This window comes from Salvelinus fontinalis, chromosome 16 (genome assembly GCF_029448725.1).
Source record: "Salvelinus fontinalis isolate EN_2023a chromosome 16, ASM2944872v1, whole genome shotgun sequence".
Taxonomy (NCBI): Eukaryota; Metazoa; Chordata; class Actinopteri; order Salmoniformes; family Salmonidae; genus Salvelinus; species Salvelinus fontinalis.
In genome coordinates, this window is record NC_074680.1 from 7,419,880 (window position 1) to 7,441,550 (window position 21,671).

The following is a 21,671-nucleotide window of genomic DNA, read 5'->3' on the forward strand; positions in this document are numbered from 1 at the left end:
AGCACGGGGGTGGCAGAATCATGTTGTGGGGGTGCTTTTCTGCAGGAGGGACTGGTGCACTTCACAAAATAGATGGCATCATGAGGAAGGAAAATTATGTGGATATATTGAAGCAACATCTCAAGACATCAGTCAGGAAGTTAAAGCTTGGTTGCAAATGGGTCTTCTAAATGGACAATGACCCCAACCATACTTCCAAAGTTGTGGCAAAATGGCTTAAGGACAACAAAGCCAAGGTATTGGAGTGGCCATCACAAAGCCCTGACCTCAATCCTATAGAAAATGTGTGGGCAGAACTGAAAGAGAGTGTGCGAGCAAGGAGGCCTACAAACCTGACTCAGTTACACCAGCTCTGTCAGGAGGAATGTACCAAAATTCACCCAACGTATTGTGGGAAGCTTGTGGAAGGCTACCCGAAACGTTTGACCCAAGTTAACCAATTTAAAGGCAATGCTACCAAGTACTAATTGAGTGTATGTACACTTCTGACCCACTGGGAATGTGATGAAAGAAATGAAAGCTGAAATAAATCATTCTCTCTACTATTATTCTGACATTTCACATTCTTAAAATAAAGTGGTGATCCTAACTGACCTAAGACAGGGGATTTTTACTAGAATTAAATGTCAGGAATTGTGAAAAACTGAGTTTAAATGTATTTGGCTAATGTGTATGTAAACTTCCGACTTCAACTGTACTACTGTATATTGTAGTACCGCTTTCTGTCTCTCTTGCTCATCTGTCTCTCTTGCTCATCTGTCTCTCTTGCTCATCTCTCTCTCTTGCTCATCTCTCTCTCTTGCTCATCTCTCTCTCGTGCTCATCTCTCTCTCTTGCTCATCTCTCTCTCTTGCTCATCTCTCTCTCTTGCTCTCTCTCTCTCTTGCTCTCTCTCTCTCTCTCTCTCTCTCTCTCTCTCTCTCTCTCTCAGAGTGGATATTCTCCTTTAGGTTCCACCTCGAAGACTGACACAGGCTGCTAGTACGTATTCTGGAATTGGGGCTGGGAACGTTGTGCTGATGTCCACGTTGGAGAGAAATAACAACAAATGGGACACCATCAATTAGGCTTGTGGTTTGCTAGGGTGTTGTGGATGGGCATTAGCCGCGTGCTCCAACTCTGAGTATTGCGTGTTCAATCCTGGTGCTAAGTACTCGTTTTATGACTTTGTTTGTTTTACCCTATCGCAACCCTTATCTCTTACCCTAACCATTCGGAACTAATGCCTAAACTTAACCATCAAGTTTTTTTCTTGAATTTAAACCTTAACCCTCAACGTAACAGTCGAGTTGTTTTTGTTGTAACCGTAACGCTATACTAAACTTAACTGTCGAAATTTGACATTTGGAGAAACTCGAAATTTGACGTTTGGCGAAACGTGGACAAACGTCAGAATCTGAAGTCAAATTGATAAAACCATGAGACCTTGTTGTGTTGATAGAGAGAGAAAGAAAGAGGGGTGTGTGTAATGAGAGGAGATGTATGCTGGACACGTCTGGAAGCAAAAGAGCGAGTCAACCACAGGCTTATCAGTAATGCATGACTGCCTCCATCATTCCCCCACACACACACACACGCGCACACGCACACACACACAAGCACACACACCACAGCAGGTTGGTGGCACCTTAATTGCGGAGGACAGGCTCGTGGTAATGGCTGGAGCGGAATAGGTGAAATGGTATCAAATACATCAAACTTAAGGTTTCCATGTGTTTGATGCCATTCCATTAGCTCCTTTCCAGACATTATTATGAGCCGTCCTCCCCTCAGCAGCCTCCACTGATACACACACACACGCACACGCACACGCACACACACACACACACACACACACACACACACACACACACACACACACACACACACACACACACACACAGACACACACACAGACACACACACACACACACACACACACACACACACACACAAGCATGTGCAGTGTGCACGCATACACACACAAACCCACACACACGCACAAACATGCAAATTCACACAGGCAAGCACACACACACACAAACACAGGAATGTAGGAGAAAACCATGTGTGTCTCAGATTAGGCTTAGGAAGCCTAGAGGGTGACAGGAAGCCTAGAGGGTGACAGGAAGCCTAGAGGGTGACAGGAAGCCTAGCGGTTAGAGCGTTGGGCCAGTAACGAAAGGTTGCTAGTTCGAATCCCCGAGCCGACAAGGTGAAGAATCTGTGATCTTCCCTTGATCTTCCCTTGAGCAAGGCACTAATTGCTCCAGGGTCGTCGTCAACACAACCCCTCTCTCAGGGGAACTCATTTCCACGTACAGAATACCCACTTGTACATGCAATGAAATAGGACACTTATGACGGTCTGACATGCAGTAGAAAATGAACAGTCACGGAAGTCATTGTGTTCCCAATTAAACGTAAACCGTCGTTCTTATTCCATGAAAAGACACACACTCACACACACAGCTCAACGTTCAAGCACCTCGAAAGTGGGACTATTGCTCAAGCTGAGAAGAAAAGAAATGCGCCTTTCTTGCTTCATCTGTTTAGCGTTACATGTTTCCTCTCCTCTGTTTCGGAGTTATCTCCCACTCACATACTGGATGCATCATCTACACATCTCCTCTTACTTTCATTGTTCTCCATGCTGTCAATACTCTGAGTAGTGAGAGGAGAGGAAAAGAGAAGAGAAGAGGGGAGAGGAAAAGAGAAGAGGGGAGAGGAGGATAGGGCATGGGAGGGGAGGAGAGGAGAGTCAGAAAGGGCAAAGGGGGTGAGAGAGTAGAGGAAGTCAGACATCAGAAAGGACCATAAATTGCAGCGATGGAAAATCGGACAGTTTGGACACACACACACACACACACACACACATACTTCCTCATCCAGACATACAGGTCGTGACACCTGCACCGTTTAACACACAGCTGTCATATATCTATACATAGACAGGACAGAGAGTGTGTGGAATGTCCTCTAGGTGTGTGTGTGTGTGTGTTCAAGTAGTGGCCTTGTTACCTGTCAGACACAGGAGCGACAGACAGAAACACAAAAACACACACACAATCGCACACACACACCTCCACACCTCCACACAATTTATGACCTCCATCTCTTTTCACCTGCTTTACAGCTTGAACACAGCCAACACTGTCTGCTACACAGGAGCATGACACTCATAAATCACACACGTCTCTGTCTCTCCCTTCCCTTCCCTTCCGTCTCTCCCATATGAGCCAAAGGGGAAACCTACAGAGTGATGAAAACCGGGAATCAATAACATTCCTGGGAGGGAGCAAAATGAATTTCCTAAATAGAGTTATGGAGTGTCGTACCTCATAGGTATGTGTGTGAGTGTATGTGTGTTTGTGTGCGTGTATATTGCATTCAAGTATATCTTTCTCCCAGCTAGCTCACCTCGCCATTAAAGTAAACATTTACAGTGTCTGACGCAGCCTGATAGCTATGGAGAGTGTGTATACAATACAATGTAATGTTTATACAGGACGTAATGTATGTGGCACATAGTGCATATAGACCTTAACCATGCATTCTATAATATACATCATGAGTATAAGCACTTAACAGTTTGACAGTGAGATTGCCAGAAGCAGTTTGCCCGTCAGTGTGTGAGGGAGGATAGTCTAGAGAACACACAGGGAGGGAAGAGTCTGCAATACATCCAGGAGGAAACAGTTACAGTGTCTGCCTCAAAGATACCAGAGATGAGTTAACGTACAACACAGTTAAATAGACTACTACATATACATACTATTATATATTGTAGTACCTCTTTCTGTCGCTCTCTCGTTCTCTCTCTCTTTTTCTGTCTCTCTCTCTCTCTCTCTGTCTGTTTGTCTCTCTCTCGCTCTCTGTCTCTCTCTCTCTCTCTCTATTTCTGTCTCTCTTTCTGTCTCTCTACTACATACACATAGTACTATATATTGTAGTACCTCGTTCCGACTCTCCTGCCCAAAAAAGGGGACTTGTGTGAACTTAAGAGCTGGAGCCCTTTGGCATTGCTCTGTGTGGACTACAAGATATTTGCCAAGGTTCTCGCTAGCAGACTGAAGTCCCATCTGGACTCTGAGTGGACCATGCGTGTCTGTTTAAGGTGATGTTTGGGTTTGGGGAAAGGTTTTTGACCAGTGTGAAGATGTTGTATGTTGGAGCTTCATGTATAGTCAAGGTGGGAGTGGGGCTCAGTAGGCCAGTCTGGGTGAGGCGGGGCAGTAGACAATGATGCCCTCTATCAGGGCAGTTATATACACTAGCCATTGAGTCTTTCTGGGGCATCCTACACAGGATACTGCAGGGAGTGTGCTGGACAGGCATGGCGTGTTGACAGGCATAGCAGTGTCGGCGTATGCAGGTGACGTTTCTGTGATGGTCAGGGGTGGTCAGGATATGCAGGCACTACAGACAAGTCTGAAGGTGTACAAAGGAGCTTTGTCAGCTAAGATGAACTGGGGCAAGAGCAAAGCTCTGTTATGTGGGGCATGGAGGGATAGGGCCCCTCCTCTGCCTCCAGGGGGTTTGTAGTGGGGTTGTGAAGGGCTTAACATTTCGGGGGTGTACCTGGGCTTGGAGAGGTGGGTCAGGAAGAACTGGGAGGGGGTGTCAAGACTGGCCAGGTGGAGGTGGCTCATGTCCCAAGTGTCATATAGAGGGAGGGTGCTGATAATCAAAAACCTGGCAGCATCTTCCCTGTGGCATAAACTGGCCCTCCTCAACCCCCCCGCTGGTCTGCTCGCAGATCTGCAGCACAAGCTGGAGGATTTTTTCTGGTCGGGCCATCACTGACTTTACTATTATTTAATGGGATGATCTCTGCGTGCCTTAGGGTGGAATTTGAGTTCTATAAAATGACAAAAAGTGTGGAGATGTTTCAGGAGATATGGTGCATCGGTGGGGCCGTCTGTACAGCTGTGGAAGATGGTTATTGGGATTTGTGGTGTTGTATTGTGTGGTAGAGGGCAAGGAGAGTATGCAGTATAGGGGATATTTGTTTTTTTAATGAGAATGTATCATTAAAGAAAGACAAAAAGCCTCCCTCTCTGTCTCTCTCTCTTTCTATCCCACTCTCTGTCCATCAATGGCCCTGCCATCCAGGACCTCTATACCAGGTGGTGTCAGAGGAAAGCCCTAAAAAAAGACTACGGCCACCTAAACTGTTTTCTCTGCTACCGCACGGCAAGCGTTACCGGTGCACCAAGTCTGGAACCAACAGGACCCTGAACAGTCTCTACCCCCCAAGCTATAAGACTGCTAAATAGTTAGTTAAATAGTTAACCAATAGCTACCTAGAACATCTGCATTGACCCTTTTCACACTAATCTCTTTTGACTCATCACCAGGCCCGCATGGAATCAGTGCACGCAGAATTCCGATGAAAATCTGTAGAATTTCAAATTGGAACGCATAGGAATCTAAAGCGAAAAGTACACTGCCCGCTGATAGAAAAGTGAACTAAAATGGACTTGATGCTGAACTTGCATTTTCATTTCATTTTCATGTATTTCAATCACCCAAAAGTGTAGCCAGAGATGTCCCACTCTCCCAACCGTAGCCCCTCCCCTGTGTGAGTGGTGCAGGAAGCTCAGTGAGTGAATGGCAGCTGTCTGAGGAGCGAAGTAACATTATGCAGCTAAAAATGCCCAGATTTACAGTAGAGGAGCTGAGGAGTAAACACTTGGTGTCCAGAATAACAGCCAGCGTCAGGGCCAGGGAGTTTCCAGCTGAACTGTGCGAGGATGGAGGAGTACTTTTCTGCAAAGACTGTCAGAATTCAATCTGCTACATACAGCGTCAAACTGCAGTGGAGCACCTGAGGTCACTCCGACACAACAATAGGAGGGCTAGTGGACCAGGTAAGCATTCTGATGCTTTAGCTAGCTACAGATATATTAACTAGCTAGTAGTTTTGCTCAAGCTAGCTAATATCTGTTCTTGATAATTACATGTTTGTCTGTATCTAGATAGGGGTGGGAAGTTTACTAGCTAACGTTAGCCTGGCAAGCTTCCCAACTTGTCACTCCAGCTCCATCATGCCATTTAGGCTAGCTAGTAGCTAGTAGCTAACAAGTTACCAAAAGTGGCGTGGTGGAGCTATCAAAACAAGTGACATGTTGGGAATGAATTATAAAAGCAGCAGATATTATTTTTTGCTAACTACTCTCATTGTTTTAAAATATCTCTCTGTGTGTGTGTGTGTGTGTGTGTGTGTGTGTGTGTGTGTGTGTGTGTGTGTGTGTGTGTGTGTGTGTGTGTGTGTGTGTGTGTGTGTGTGTGTGTGTGTGTGTGTGTGTGTGTGTATGAGACACACTGTCAGGTTTATGGGCTATGTGTGTGTGAGACATACTGTCAGGTTTATGGGCTGTGTGTGTGTGTGTCTGAGACATACTGTCAGGTTTATGGGCTGTGTGTGTGTGAGACATACTGTCAGGTTTATGGGCTGTGTGTGTATGTATGAGACATACTGTCAGGTTTATGGGCTGTGTGTATATGAGACATACTGTCAGGTGTATGGGCTGTGTGTGTATGAGACATACTGTCAGGTTTATGGGCTGTGTGTGTGTGTGTGTGTGTGTGTGTGTGTGTGTGTGTGTGTGTGTGTGTGTGTGTGTGTGTGTGTGTGTGTGTGTGTGTGTGTGTGTGTGTGTGTGTGTGTGTGTGTGTGTGTGTGTGTTGCTTAAGGAGAGAGATTGAGATCCACTGATTGAGATCCACATCCAAGCTTGAGATCCACTGTAGGGCTGTTATTGAACTCAACCTGATTTGCTAGATTTAACATTGTTATTTATTTTCTACAAGAACACAGACCCTGGCCTCCTGTCTGGCAAAGACCCCCTCCACAGCTGACAGAAAGGAGTTCATCTGAACTTCACAAGAACATTAATAGAAGCAGATATACCTCTTTAGAAAAGGCCCAAGTTCTCCACTTTTCTGAAGAAACAAGCAGGGAGCGTCTATCACAGCGCCATCCCATCTGCGCACAGTACCTTCCACTACAATACTTCATCATAGGGATGGTGCCAGGTCCTCCAGATGTGACACTTGGCATTCAGGCCAAATAGTTCAATCTTGGTTTCCTCATTACAGATAATCTTGTTTCTCATGGTCTGATTCCTTTATGTGCCTTTTGGCAAACTCCAAGCGGACTGTCATGTGCCTTTTACTGAGGAGTGGCTTCCGTCTGGCCACTCTACCATAAAACCCTGAATGGGGGAGTGCTGCAGAGATGGTTGTCCTTCTGGAAGGTTCTCCCATCGCCACAGAGGAACTCTGGAGCTCTGTCAGAGTGACCGTCGGGTTCTTGGTCACCATCCTGACCAAAGCCCTTCTCCCCCGATTGCTCAGTTTGGCCGGGCAGCCAGCTCTAGGAAGAGTCTTGGTGGTTACAACCTTCTTCCATTTAAGAATGATGGAGGCCACTGAGTTCTTTGGGACCTTCAATACCGCAGACATTTTTTGGTACACGTCCCCAGATCTGTGTCTCGACACAATCCTGTCTCGGAGCTCTTAGCGCAATTCTTTCGACCGCATGGTTTGGTTTTTGCTCTGACATGCACTGTCAACTGTGGGACCTTATATCGACAGATGTGTGCCTTTTCAAATCATGTCCAATCAATTGAATTTACCACAAGTGGACTCCAATGGACACTCCAATGGAGGATCAATGGACACAGGATGCATCTGAGCTCAATTTCGTGTCTCATAGCAAAGGGTCTGAATACTTAGGGAAATAAGGTGTTTCTGTTTTTTATTTTTAAGAAATTTGCAACAATTTCAAAAAAATCTGTTTTTGCTTTGTCATTATGGGGTATTGTGTGTAGATTGATGAGGAAAAACATTTATATAAGCCAATTTAGAATAAGGCTGTAACATAGTAAAATGTGGGAAAAGTCAAGGGTATCTGAATACTTAAAACCATGTTCCGAATGTTAATAAATAATGTTAGTACTCTAGAGCCAAAAAAAGCTTTCTACAGAATTCCGCAGATTTTCAGCAGAAATCGCCGCAGAAAATAGAAATAGTTTCAGCAGATAAAATTTGGGTTTGCTCATCACATACGCTGCTGCTACTGTTTATTATCTATCCTGTTGCCTAGTAATTCCTGTCCTAGAGCGGAAATTCTCGTTTAGGTTCCACCTGGAAGAGTGACACATGCTGCTAATTCTGTAATTGGGAGTATTCTGTAATTGGGGGTATTCTGTTATTGGGGGTATTCTGTAATTGGGGGTATTCTGTTATTGGGGGTATTCAGGAATTGGGGGTATTCAGGAATTGGGGGTATTCAGGAATTGGGGGTATTCAGGAATTGGGGGTGGGAACGTTGTTGTGATTTCCACATGTAGCAGAGAAATAACAACACATAGGGCACTGACTGACAGCTGTCAGTGTAACTAGCTAGAATGCTAACCGTAGCCAGCTAATGGAAGTTATGTGAGCAGCATATCAGTTAAGACAGGCATACTTTAAGTCAGGTGCAAATCATTTTTTTCAGAGAAAGACTACCAACCTACTTGTTAAGAGATGAGTCTCGGCTAAACCGTGTCTAAATGAGCTGTTGACATGTTGAGGGTTGACGTTTGTCTGACTCTTGCCGTTTGATAAGCCGCGCAGGATTCCAGACGGCATAAATATTTGGACATACACATGGACATGATCAAATAGCTATATTATTTTTTCTCTATGTTATCATTTAAGCTAGTTATATATAAATGGATTATCTAAATTGTGGCCACAAATCCAGACTAGAAATAAAAATCATATAAACTCCAGTAATATGGCTAGCTATTGAACGGTTTGGAGCGGTTCTCCAGATTTCTCTTTAGGATCAATGGAATGAGCAAAAATGAGCAAACCCTTCACAACTGTGGCATCGGGCCATGCAAAACGAATTGATCTTGCGAAGATGGGGGAGCGTGGTTCTCAGATGCAATCGTATCACGCAATTGCATTATTTATAAAATGATCCTATTTCATTTTAATGCAGACTAGCTCAAACGTAAGGGAAACTTGACAAATTATGCAATGAATAATTTTTATTTGATCCATGGCAAAGCGACCAGGTATATGGTCGTCGCTAGTTAACACTGCCACAAAGTCATAAACACCGTCTATATCAAAATGTTGTCTAATTCTTAAAATCTATCCTAGTCACTTTATCCATACCTATATGCACCTATATCTGTTATTAAGAAATATTGATTATAATCATATATTTTTAAACCTTTTTCTCCCCAATTTCGTGATATCCAATTGCAATCTTGTCTCATCGCTGCATCTCCCCAACAGGCTCGGGAGAGGCGAAGGTCGAGTAATGCATCCTCCGAAGCCTTGCTTCTTCACACCCGCCCGCTTAACCCGGAAGCCAGCTGCACCAATTTGTTGGAGGAAACATCGTTCAACTGACAAGCCGAAGTTAGCCTGCAGGCACCCGGCCCGCCACAATGAGTCCCTAGAGCGCGATAAGCCAGGTGAAGCCCCGTCGTCCAAACCCTCCCCTAATGACCCTGGGCCAATTGTGCGCCGTCCTATGGGACTCCCGGTCACGGACGGTTGTTACTCAGGATCGAACTCCAGGCTGTAGTGACGCCGCAACACTGCGATGCGGTGCCTGAGACCAATGCGCCACTCTCAGCTTAAACCTAACCTTAACCACACTGCTAACCTTAGTCTAACCCTAACCTTAAATTAAGACCAAAAAGCAAATATTTGTTTTCATGAATTTGTACGATATAGGCAATTTTGTCTGTTTTATCTAGTGGAAACCCAAGTGTAAGCTACAGAGAAATGCTATTTGGCTCTCAGACAACTCGGAAATAGGAATAACTTTGCAGCAAAAGGGAATATATCATTACGGATAAAGTTCGGAATGTCAATTTCATGTGTAAAGACCTGCATCAGTATACTGAGAGCTTTGCCGTTTCTAAAAGGACATTTGGGGTGTTTGAGATTTTGTTCATGTTTTTTCAGGGGCCCCATACTACACAACGAGGATGAGGAAGTGATTTGCTGAATGGGGTAAGTTTCTCTAGAACACGTGAAATCACAAAAAAGCTGCCTGGACCCTTCCGTAACATGCCATTAACATGAAAAATAGATGTTTGGTTGTAAAAAAGAAAGTGTCTCCTTTAAATCTGTCTTGAGCTGTCTGGATGAACGACACGATTCTGCAGCAGAGCGGGACAGGAAGTTTGGGCTGAGGTTAAGATTAGAGAGGGGATGTAACAAAGTATCTCCTAGTGAAATATAACCCTGAATCTGCCCTCACATTTCATCTACTTGATTTGGAGCTACATTTATGGATTTGGAGGGTCATCTTATGTCTGCTCTGAAAATACCTTAGTAAACTGCATCAACACAGACAGAAGAGTACATTGCTGTGGTAGTACTAGTATCTGGAGTAGGTGTATACATACAGTTGAAGTCAGAAGTTAACATACACTTAGGTTGGAGTCATTAAAACTTGTTTTTCAACCACTCCACAAATGTCTTGTTAACAAACTATAGTTTTGGCAAGTCGGTTAGGACATCTACTTTGTGCATGACACAAGTCATTTTTCCAACAAATGTTTACAGACAGATTATTTCACTTATAATTCACTGTATCACAATTCAGGTGGGTCAGCAGCTTAGAGGTGTTTGGAGGTGTACCTGTGGATGTATTTCAAGGCCTACCTTCAAACTCCGTGTCTCTTTGCTTGACATCATGGGAAAATCAAAAGATATCAGCCAAGACCTCTGAAAGAAAATGGTACACCTCCACAAGTCTGGTTCATCCTTGGGAGCAAATTCTAAACACCTGAAGATACAATGTTCATCTGTACAAACAATAGTATGCAAGTTAAAACACCATGGGACCCCGCAGCCGCCATAAAAAAGCCAGACTACGGTTTTCAACTGCACATGGGGACAAAGATCGTACTTTTTGGAGAAATGTTCTCTGGTCTGATGAAACAAAAATAAAACTGTTTGGCCATAATGACCATCGTTAGAACAGGGCTCCGGGCAGCCGAGCGGAAATGGAGGAAAACTCGCCTCCCCGCGGACCTGGCATCCTTTCACTCCCTCCTCTCTACATTTTCCTCTTCTGTCTCTGCTGCTAAAGCCACTTTCTACCACTCTAAATTCCAAGCATCTGCCTCTAACCCTAGGAAGCTCTTTGCCACCTTCTCCTCCCTCCTGAATCCTCCTCCCCCTCCCCCCCCCTCCTCCCTCTCTGCAGACGACTTCGTCAACCATTTTGAAAAGAAGGTCGACGACATCCGATCCTCGTTTGCTAAGTCAAACGACACCGCTGGTTCTGCTCACACTGCCCAACCCTGTGCTCTGACCTCTTTCTCCCCTCTCTCTCCAGATGAAATCTCGCGTCTTGTGACGGCCGGCCGCCCAACAACCTGCCCGCTTGACCCTATCCCCTCCTCTCTTCTCCAGACCATTTCCGGAGACCTTCTACCTTACCTCACCTCGCTCATCAACTCATCCTTGACCGCTGGCTACGTCCCTTCCGTCTTCAAGAGAGCGAGAGTTGCACCCCTTCTGAAAAAACCTACACTCGATCCCTCCGATGTCAACAACTACAGACCAGTATCCCTTCTTTCTTTTCTCTCCAAAACTCTTGAACGTGCCGTCCTTGGCCAGCTCTCCTGCTATCTCTCTCAGAATGACCTTCTTGATCCAAATCAGTCAGGTTTCAAGACTAGTCACTCAACTGAGACTGCTCTTCTCTGTATCACGGAGGCGCTCCGCACTGCTAAAGCTAACTCTCTCTCCTCTGCTCTCATCCTTCTAGACCTATCGGCTGCCTTCGATACTGTGAACCATCAGATCCTCCTCTCCACCCTCTCCGAGTTGGGCATCTCCGGCGCGGCCCACGCTTGGATTGCGTCCTACCTGACAGGTCGCTCCTACCAGGTGGCGTGGCGAGAATCTGTCTCCTCACCACGCGCTCTCACCACTGGTGTCCCCCAGGGCTCTGTTCTAGGCCCTCTCCTATTCTCGCTATACACCAAGTCACTTGGCTCTGTCATAACCTCACATGGTCTCTCCTATCATTGCTATGCAGACGACACACAATTAATCTTCTCCTTTCCCCCTTCTGATGACCAGGTGGCGAATCGCATCTCTGCATGTCTGGCAGACATATCAGTGTGGATGACGGATCACCACCTCAAGCTGAACCTCGGCAAGACGGAGCTGCTCTTCCTCCCGGGGAAGGACTGTCCATTCCATGATCTCGCCATCACGGTTGACAACTCCATTGTGTCCTCCTCCCAGAGCGCTAAGAACCTTGGCGTGATCCTGGACAACACCCTGTCGTTCTCCACCAACATCAAGGCGGTGGCCCGTTCCTGTAGGTTCATGCTCTACAACATCCGCAGAGTACGACCCTGCCTCACACAGGAAGCGGCGCAGGTCCTAATCCAGGCACTTGTCATCTCCCGTCTGGATTACTGCAACTCGCTGTTGGCTGGGCTCCCTGCCTGTGCCATTAAACCCCTACAACTCATCCAGAACGCCGCAGCCCGTCTGGTGTTCAACCTTCCCAAGTTCTCTCACGCCACCCCGCTCCTCCGCTCTCTCCACTGGCTTCCAGTTGAAGCTCGCATCCGCTACAAGACCATGGTGCTTGCCTACGGAGCTGTGAGGGGAACGGCACCTCAGTACCTTCAGGCTCTGATCAGGCCCTACACCCAAACAAGGGCACTGCGTTCATCCACCTCTGGCCTGCTCGCCTCCCTACCACTGAGGAAGTACAGTTCCCGCTCAGCCCAGTCAAAACTGTTCGCTGCTCTGGCACCCCAATGGTGGAACAAACTCCCTCACGACGCCAGGACAGCGGAGTCAATCACCACCTTCCGGAGACACCTGAAACCCCACCTCTTCAAGGAATACCTAGGATAGGATAAAGCAATCCTTCTGCCCCCCCCCCCCCCCCTTAAAAGATCTAGATGCACTATTGTAAAGTGGCTGTTCCACTGGATGTCATAAGGTGAATGCACCAATTTGTAAGTCGCTCTGGATAAGAGCGTCTGCTAAGTGACTTAAATGTAAATGTAATGTAAATGTTATGTTTGGAGGAAAAAGGGGGATGCTTGCAAGCCGAAGAACACCATCCCAACCGTGAAGCACGGGGGTGGCAGCATCATGTTGTGGGGGTGCTTTGCTGCAGGAGGGACTGGTGCACTTCACAAAATATATGGCAACATGAGGGAGGGAAATGATGTGGATATATTGAAACAACATCTCAAGACATCAGTCAGGAAGTTAAAGCTTCGTTGCAAATGGGTCTTTCAAATGGACAATGATCCCAATCATTCTTCCAAAGTTGTGGCAAAATGGCTTGAGGACAACAAAGTCAAGGTATTGGAGTGGCCATCACAAAGCCCTGACCTCAATCCTATAGAAAATGTGTGGGCAGAACTGAAAAAACGTGTGCGAGCAAGGAGGCCTACAAACCTGACTCAGTTACACCAGCTCTGTCAGGAGGAATGGGCCAAAATTCACCCAACTTATTGTGAGAAGCTTGTGGAAGGCTATGCGAAACGTTTGACCCAAGTTAAACAATGTTAAGGCAATGCTACCAAATACAAATTGAGTGTATGTAGACTTCTGACCCACTGGGAATGTGATGAAAGAAATAAAAGCTGAAATCATTCTCTCTACTATTATTCTGACATTTCACATTCTTAAAATAAAGTGGTGATCCTAACTGACCTAAGACAGGGAATTTTTACTAGGATTAAATGTCAGGAATTGTGAAACACTGAGTTTAAATGTATTTGGCTAAGGTGTATGTAAACTTCCGACTTCAACTGTAAGTATTGACCATTTCGGTTACTACCAATGTCCCATCCACCGCTATTTGACTTTTATTTTACTTCCTTCGACTAACTTTGAAGGGAAGATGTCAATGTCGCACAGAATGTTATTATTAAGTCTTCCAGAGGAAGATGTCGACCAAGATATCTTAATAACTGTCAGACACTGAGCTATTTATGTTCTGACGTTAGTTATTCATGTATCGCCTTGAGTTATTGACCGACTGTACTAGGGTGTGTGTGTGTGTGTGTGTGTGTGTGCGTGCGTGCGTGCGTAGTGTGTGTTTTATTGATGTACTGTCATTCTCAATGTCTCTATTATGGATTATGTAACTTATGAATATAGAGCTGGTTGCAAGGCCTCACAAACACAGACACACACACACTTGTCGTTCCTCAAAGGGCTGAGGCAACCTGCAGCGTGTCTGTTCGTCCAGCTGTCTGTCTGTGTGTTTATACCGTATAAAGGTGTACCGCTTTTCTCTTACCTGGCGAAGAAGGACGCGGCGGCAGAGGTGGTGGTTGGTGCTGCCGTGGTAACCTGCAGAGTGGGAGGGGCCTGCGAGGACGAGGGGCGATCAGCGTTGTAGCGGTTCAGAACTGCCTCCGTCACACCCTCTCGACACCCATCAGATATCATCTGGGAGATCTACACACACACACCGCACAACACACACGCACGCACGTACGTACGCACGCACGCACCCACGCAACCACACACACACACACACACACACACACACACACACACACACACACACACACACACACACACACACACACACACACACACACACACACACACACACACACAGTTAGCCGTTATACAACAATAATAACACAAAAGAGAGAGGGAGGGACATGGACATGGGAGAGAGATGGTCACACATGTCGTGTGACTGGAACTGCAACAGACGGACATGTGAACAGAAGTCAGGAGGAAGTACACTTCTCAGGTTTTAGGAGAGAAAATAACATGTTTTCCTCCCACTGGTGGCACAGTGCCAGTCAGACCAGAGGGAGACCTGCCTGCCACCCTTCACCATCTGTCAACTCCATACCACAGAGCAGTAAGCACTGGCACACAACTCTGCCTGTCTCTCTCTCTCTCTCTCTCTCTCTCTCTCTCTCTCTCTCTCTCTCTCTCTCTCTCTCTCTCTCTCTCTCTCTCTCTCTCTCTCTCTCTCACACACACACTCTCTATGTCTCTCTCTCTCTCTCTCACTCTCTATGTGTCTCTCTCTATTCCCCTCTCTCTGTCTCTCCCCTCTCTCTGTCTCTTTCTCTCTGTCTCTTCCTCTTCTCGTTCGCTCTCGCTCTATCCTCCTCTCTCTCTCTCTCTCTAGCTCTATCCTCCCCTCTCTCTCTCTCTCTCTAGCTCTATCCTCCTCTCTCTCTCTCTCTCTCTCTCTCTCTCTCTCTCTCTCTCTCTAGCTCTATCCTCCCCTCTCTCTCTAGCTCTATCCTCCTCTCTCTCTCTCTCTCTCTCTCTCTCTCTCTCTCTCTCTCTCTCTCTCTCTCTCTCTCTCCCTCTCTCTAGCTCTATCCTCTCCCTCTCTCTACATCTCCTCCCTCCTTCTCCCTCTGAGCCAGATGTGATAGAGATCTGATTATTCCTCTTGATTGTGTTGATCAAATCGACCTTAACAATGTCCTTCACACACGCACGCATACACATGCACACACACACATGCGCATGGACACACGCACATGCACGGACACGCGCACACACACACCTTAACTGTGCCCTTCCATGCCCTTCTGTCGACCCAGATGGCCCAGTGAATGGCAAGATTAAAAGTCCTGGATGTATTCTGATCTCTCTCAGACAGGAGTTTATTAACTGATCACCAGATAAGACTGGGAAACACAAGAATCTGTTCTCTCTCTCTCTCTCTCTCTCTCTCTCTCTCTCTCTTCGCTCTTTTCCATCCTGCCTATTTCTCTTGAAGGGTAGAGTGTGATCCCTTTTATATAGAAGTCACTGTGTCACCCGAAAAACTGTGTGTAACTCAGATGGCAGCTACACATTTCTATGTTGGCAGACTGAATATCAGCTGCACTGTGGACCCCTGTCTACTTGGCTAGCTGTGGCTTTCCCTAGCTAGCTCCAACACCTCAAGCTACACACCAAGGACAGACCTCAATTACCTCACACACACACACACACACACATACACGCACGCACACACACACAGCAGGCAACTCAACGGCCACCCTGGGTGTCCTTGGCTCCCCCTCCATGCATTTTTATGTCATGTTTATGCTTGTCGCAGTGTGTGTGTGTGTGTGTGTGTGTGTGTGTGTGTGTGTGTGTGTGTGTGTGTGTGTGTGTGTGTGTGTGTGTGTGTGTGTGTGTGTGAGAGAGAGAGAGAGACAGAGACACACACACAGAGAGACACACAGAGAGACACACAGAGAGAGACACAGAGAGAGACACAGAGAGACAGTGAATGGGCAGGGAGGAGAAAAAGCGTAAGGGGGATGAGAAACAGAACAGGGCCAAAGTAAACAATAATGAAAAACAGACAGAGACACAGGACACAGAGGACTGATTGAGATGGGAGGGAGATACGGACAACAGATAGGTGGGGCTTGAGAGAAAAAAAGAAAGGGGAGAGAGAGAGAGAGACAGAGAGAGAGAGAGAGAGAGAGAGAGAGAGAGAGAGAGAGAGAGAGAGACAGAGAGAGAGAGCGAGAGAGAGAGCGAGAGAGAGAGGAGCGAGAGAGAGAGAGAGAGCGAGAGAGAGAGAGAGAGAGAGAGAGAGAGAGAGAGAGAGAGAGAGAGAGAGAGAGAGAGAGAGAGAGAGAGAGAGAGAGGGGGGAGTTCATAATGGTTTGATCGTAAACATTGTGTTGTGTTGTGTTGTGTTGAGTTGTGTCATGTTTACAGGGTGTGTCCTTCTAACTAACTCAAGCCTAACACGCCCTGCCCACTTCTCACCACTCTGACAGTCAGCACCACCTAACAGGCTCTGGGAGCTAACGCAAGTCTTCAGCTCTCAGACAGGCTTACTCATCACACTCTGTTTCATGTGCCCCATACATAGTCACCCAGATCTGGAGAATAAAACTGAATTGAAAAGGATGTCCATTGTGTTGTGACTGTGTGTTTGTGGCATCCTGTGTACATCCTAACCACTGTCATGGAATGCAATACATCTGAGAGGTTCAAATGAAACCATATGACTGTAATACTCCTCCTCAGCCTGTTTCCATATGCTGCTTCCTGAAAGAAGGTATTAATCCTACACAACACTACCAACCATGCTAGATGTATTCTACACTATAGGCTGCAGTTTGGAAAAGAAACTCTGTGACATTTTGGATTCTCCGCAATGTGTGATCAAACCTAAGCCCTGACAAAGGTCTATTGATAGAAACATTGGTCGGCCACCCATGTTCTATATCAACAGTGAGAGGCATAGAACATATTCATAACACGAATGGATATAGTGATTCATATAGTGTTTTTGATTTTAGGTCTTAAGGTGCTTTACATTGTATGGGGGGGAAGGCATCTGATTCACCACTAATATGTTGTCCCACTTGGATGGATGAAGCTCGGCCGCCATTTTGTGCCAGAAGGCTCACTTCATATCGCTGTATCAGCACTCTTTAAATGTCATCCCCTGATATTGGGAACAATTTCTTTACAGATCTCGCTCCCCTTCTCCTTTCTTCCTCTCCCTAGCTCCCTCTCCGTCTAGACACACAAGCACGCACGCAAGCACATGCGCGCGTTCCTGTGCGTGTGGCTACTCGATCGGGTGCCAGCACTTGACCGCTAGCAGGGCCCTTCCTGATTAGACAGCAGCAGTTATACACTGCTAAAGCATGTTCTTAGTATCATGGGGCTATGCTACAGTCTAAGCTATATGCTACTACGGTATAATGTGAAGACAATGGGTGAATGATGTCTCTTTGACTGGCCGTTGTGCCCTCTCAGCACTCTCAAGGAAAATGAGAAAATAACAGCAATGGGAAGAAAGAAAATTGACTCCTATATCTTCTCATGCCTCTATTCCACGCCTGCACGGACACCTACGCACGCACGCACGCACCCACGCACACACGCACACACGCACACACACACACACACGTATTTCCAGTAGCACTCTGGGCAGTGTGCCAGGCAGGCTTCAGAGAGGTGACCTTGAGACAGGGCTGAGGGGGGATGGAGGAGAGAAAAGGAGGGATGGATGGAGAGTTGCTCAAATGAGTGAGGGAAAGGAGGGAGGGAATGAAGGATGCAAAAGGGGTGTAAGGGGTGAATGCGACAGGGGGAGGAAAAAGGGCTACGTGTGTACGCAGTGTTGGAAAAAGTACTCAAACATCATACTTGAGTCAAAGTGAAGATACCTTAATAGAAAATGACTCAAGTAAAAGTGAAAGTCACCCAGTAAAATACTACTTTATTAAAAGTCTAAAAGTATTTGGTTTAAAAATGTAATTGCTAATGTATACTTACGTATTAAAATAAAAAGTACAAATAATTTCAAATTCCTATTATTCAAACCAGATGGCACAATTTTTTAAATAATTTTTTATTATTTACTGGATAGCCAGGGGCACACTCCAACAAATTTTACAAACTAAGCATTTGTGTTTAGTAAGTTCGCCAGTATCATGACACAAGGCGAGACCCAGATGCAGACACAGGAGGCAGATGGTTGGAGTTGAAGATGTTTAATAATCCAAAAAGGAGTAAGAAAGAGAACCGTCGTGGACAGGCTAAAGGTCAAAACCAGTTCAGAGTCCAGGAGGTACAGAATGGCAAACAGGCTCGAGGTCAAGGCAGGCAGAATGGTCAGGCAGGCGGGTGATAAGTCGAGAAACAGGCAAGGGTCAAAACCGGGAGGACTAGCAAAAGGAGAACAGCAAAGGCAGGCGAACAAGAACACGGCTGGTTGACTTACAAGTCAATATACAAGACGAACTGGCCCAGAGAGACAGGAAACACAGGGATAAATACACTGAGGAAAACAAGCGACACCTGGAGGTGGTGGAGACGATAACGAGGACTGTTGAAACAGATCAGGGAGTGACAACCAGATCAGAGGCAGTAGGGATGACCAGGGTTGTTCTCTTGATAAGTGGGTGAATTTGACAATTTTCCTGTCCTGATAAGCATTCAAAATGTAATGTAAGTACTTTTAGGTGACAGGGAAAATGTATGGAGTAAAAAGTACATTATTTTCTTTTGGAATGTAGTGAAGTAAAATTGTCAAAAATATAAATAGTAAAGTAAAGTACAGATAGCCCACCAACAAATACTTAAGTCGCACTTTAAAGAATGTTTAAGTACTTTACACCACCGGGAGTACAACAGGAGAGAGAGAGGGAGAAACGAGACAAGAGAGAGGGGGAACAAGGGGAGATGAGAGCGAAAGAGAGGGGGAACAGGGGAGATGAGAGCGAAAGAGATATATAGGGAGATGAGGGATGGAGAGAAATGGAAGTGTGGGACTGAGATGGGGGGGTTGAGAGGAAGGAGATGAGGGGGAACAGGGGTGCGACAGGAGAGTTCCCTAGAGTCCTCATTACCAGGATATAAAATATATTACACAGATTCAGAACATAAAACACGAACACTACACTACATATCTCTCTCCCTCTCCCATGCCCTCTCTCCTTCCTCCTGCTTCTACAGTTAAAGTCGGAAGTTCACATACACTTAGGTTGGAGTCATTAAAACAAAATGTTCAACCCCTCCACACATTTCTTGTTAACAAACTATAGTTTTGGAAAGTCGGTTAGGATATCTACTTTGTGTGTGACACAAGTAATTTTTCCAAAAATTGTTTACAGACAGATTATTTAACTTATAATTCACTGTATTACAATTCCAGTGGGTCAGAAGTTTACATACACTAAGTTTACTGTGCCTTTAATCAGCTTGGAAAATTCCAGAAAATGATGTCATTTAGAAGCTTCTGATTGGCCAATTGACATCCTTTGAGTCAATTGGAGGTGTACCTGTGGATGTATTTTAAGGCCTACCTTCAAACTCTGTGCCTCTTTGCTTGACATCATGGGAAAATCAAAAGAAATCAGCCAAGACCTCAGAAAGAAAATTGTAGACCTCCACAAGTCTGGGTCATCATTGGGAGCAATTTCTAAAGGAACCACATTCATCTGTACAAACAATAGTACGCAAGTATAAACACCATGGGACCACGCAGCCATCATACCGCTCAGGAAGGAGACGCGTTCTGTCTCCTAGAGATGAGCGTACTTTGGTGCGAAAAGTGCAAATCAATCCCAGAACGACAGCAAAGGACCTTGTGAAGATGCTGGAGGAAACAGGTACAAAAGTATCTATATCCACAGTAAAACGAGTCCTATATCGTCATAACCTGAAAGGCCGCTCAACAAGGAAGAAGCCACTGCTCCAAAACCGCCATAAAAAAAGCCAGACTACGGTTTGCAACTGCACATGGGGACAAAGATCGTACTTTTTGGAGAAATGTCCTCTGGTCTGATGAAACAAAAACAGAACTGTTTGGCCATGACCCCTGTGTGACGATGACCCCAAGCATACTTCCAAAGTTGTGGCAAAATGGCTTAAGGACAACAGAGTCAAGGTATTGGAGTGGCCATCACAAAGCCCTGACCTCAATCCCATAGAACATTTGTGGGCAGAACTGAAAAAGTGTGTGTGAGCAAGGAGGCCTACAAACCTGAGTCAGTTACACCAGCTCGGTCAGGAGGTATGGGCCAAAATACACCCAACTTATTGTAGGAAGCTTGTGGAAGGTTACCGAAATGTTTGACCCAAGTTAAACAATTTAAAGGCAATGCTACCAAATACTAATTGAGTCCATGTAAACTTCTGACCCACTGGGAATGTGATGAAAGACATAAAAGCTGAAATAAATCATTCTCTCTACTATTATTCTGACATTTCACATTCTTAAAATAAAGTGGTGATCTTAACTGACCTAAGACAGGGAATTTTTACTAGGATTAAATGTCAGGAATTGTGAAAAACTGAGTTTAAATGTATTTGGCTAAGGTGTATGTAAACTTCCGACTTCAACTGTATCTCTCTTCCTAATCCGCCCCACCGCCCCCTCTCTTTCAATTACAAGAGCCTCAAGGCTGTCCTTTCCCAGAAGCCTTTGTTCCAAGAGGTGTCCTCACCTTCCTTCCAGTTACCACTCTAACCACTCTGGGGACAGCCTCCACTCACACACACACACGCACACACATACAAACACGCATGCACCCACACACACACACACACACACACACACACACACACACACACACACACACACACACGAGCACACACACACACAGACACACAGACACACAGACACACTTTGTCTGACCCCCATGGCCAATACACATCATCAGGGCCAATTATAGAATCTAATGCACCTTACATGACTCAACACTCGGCACAGACTGCCACTGGATTTCAGAGGGCAAGTGAGGACAGTGGACAGACATAACCTCAGTTCAACCTCACAGTTCCTCCTCTCTCTTTGGTCAACAAATAGAGGGAGACATTTTGAAAAATAAGGTCAATGTTCCTGTTGAAATGGGCCTCCAAAAGCCTGACACAGAACATCAAAATTCCACTTTCTTTTTTGTGCTAGCACTATTTCCAGATACAAACATTTTGGATGCTCTTCCAGCTTTATTTTCTTTTCATCTCTTTTTCCCATTTCTATCTGTCTCGTTCCACGAACAGAGTACATTTTGGTCAAAGGAAACTATGAATTTCACAAAATTTCTACATTATGTCCTAAAGAGCACGTTCAACTTTAACTTGACTATAGTAAGTGCCAATAACGTGCCATTAAAGTAATACGGTGTACCATAGCAGGGTTGAGACTTTCATCTAAAATC

At 45.6% G+C, this 21,671-nt stretch overlaps 1 protein-coding gene across 1 annotated transcript in view; it reads right to left on the minus strand.

The window, feature by feature from the left end:
• The window catches only part of LOC129813457 (kinesin-like protein KIF26B), a 171,512-nt gene that overhangs the window by 86,058 nt on the left and 63,783 nt on the right, over window positions 1–21,671 (minus strand). Inside the window, exon 4 of the mRNA XM_055865784.1 lies at window positions 14,300–14,460. Coding sequence (XP_055721759.1) covers window positions 14,300–14,460 — 161 coding nt within the window. The remainder of the gene's footprint in view (window positions 1–14,299; window positions 14,461–21,671) is intronic.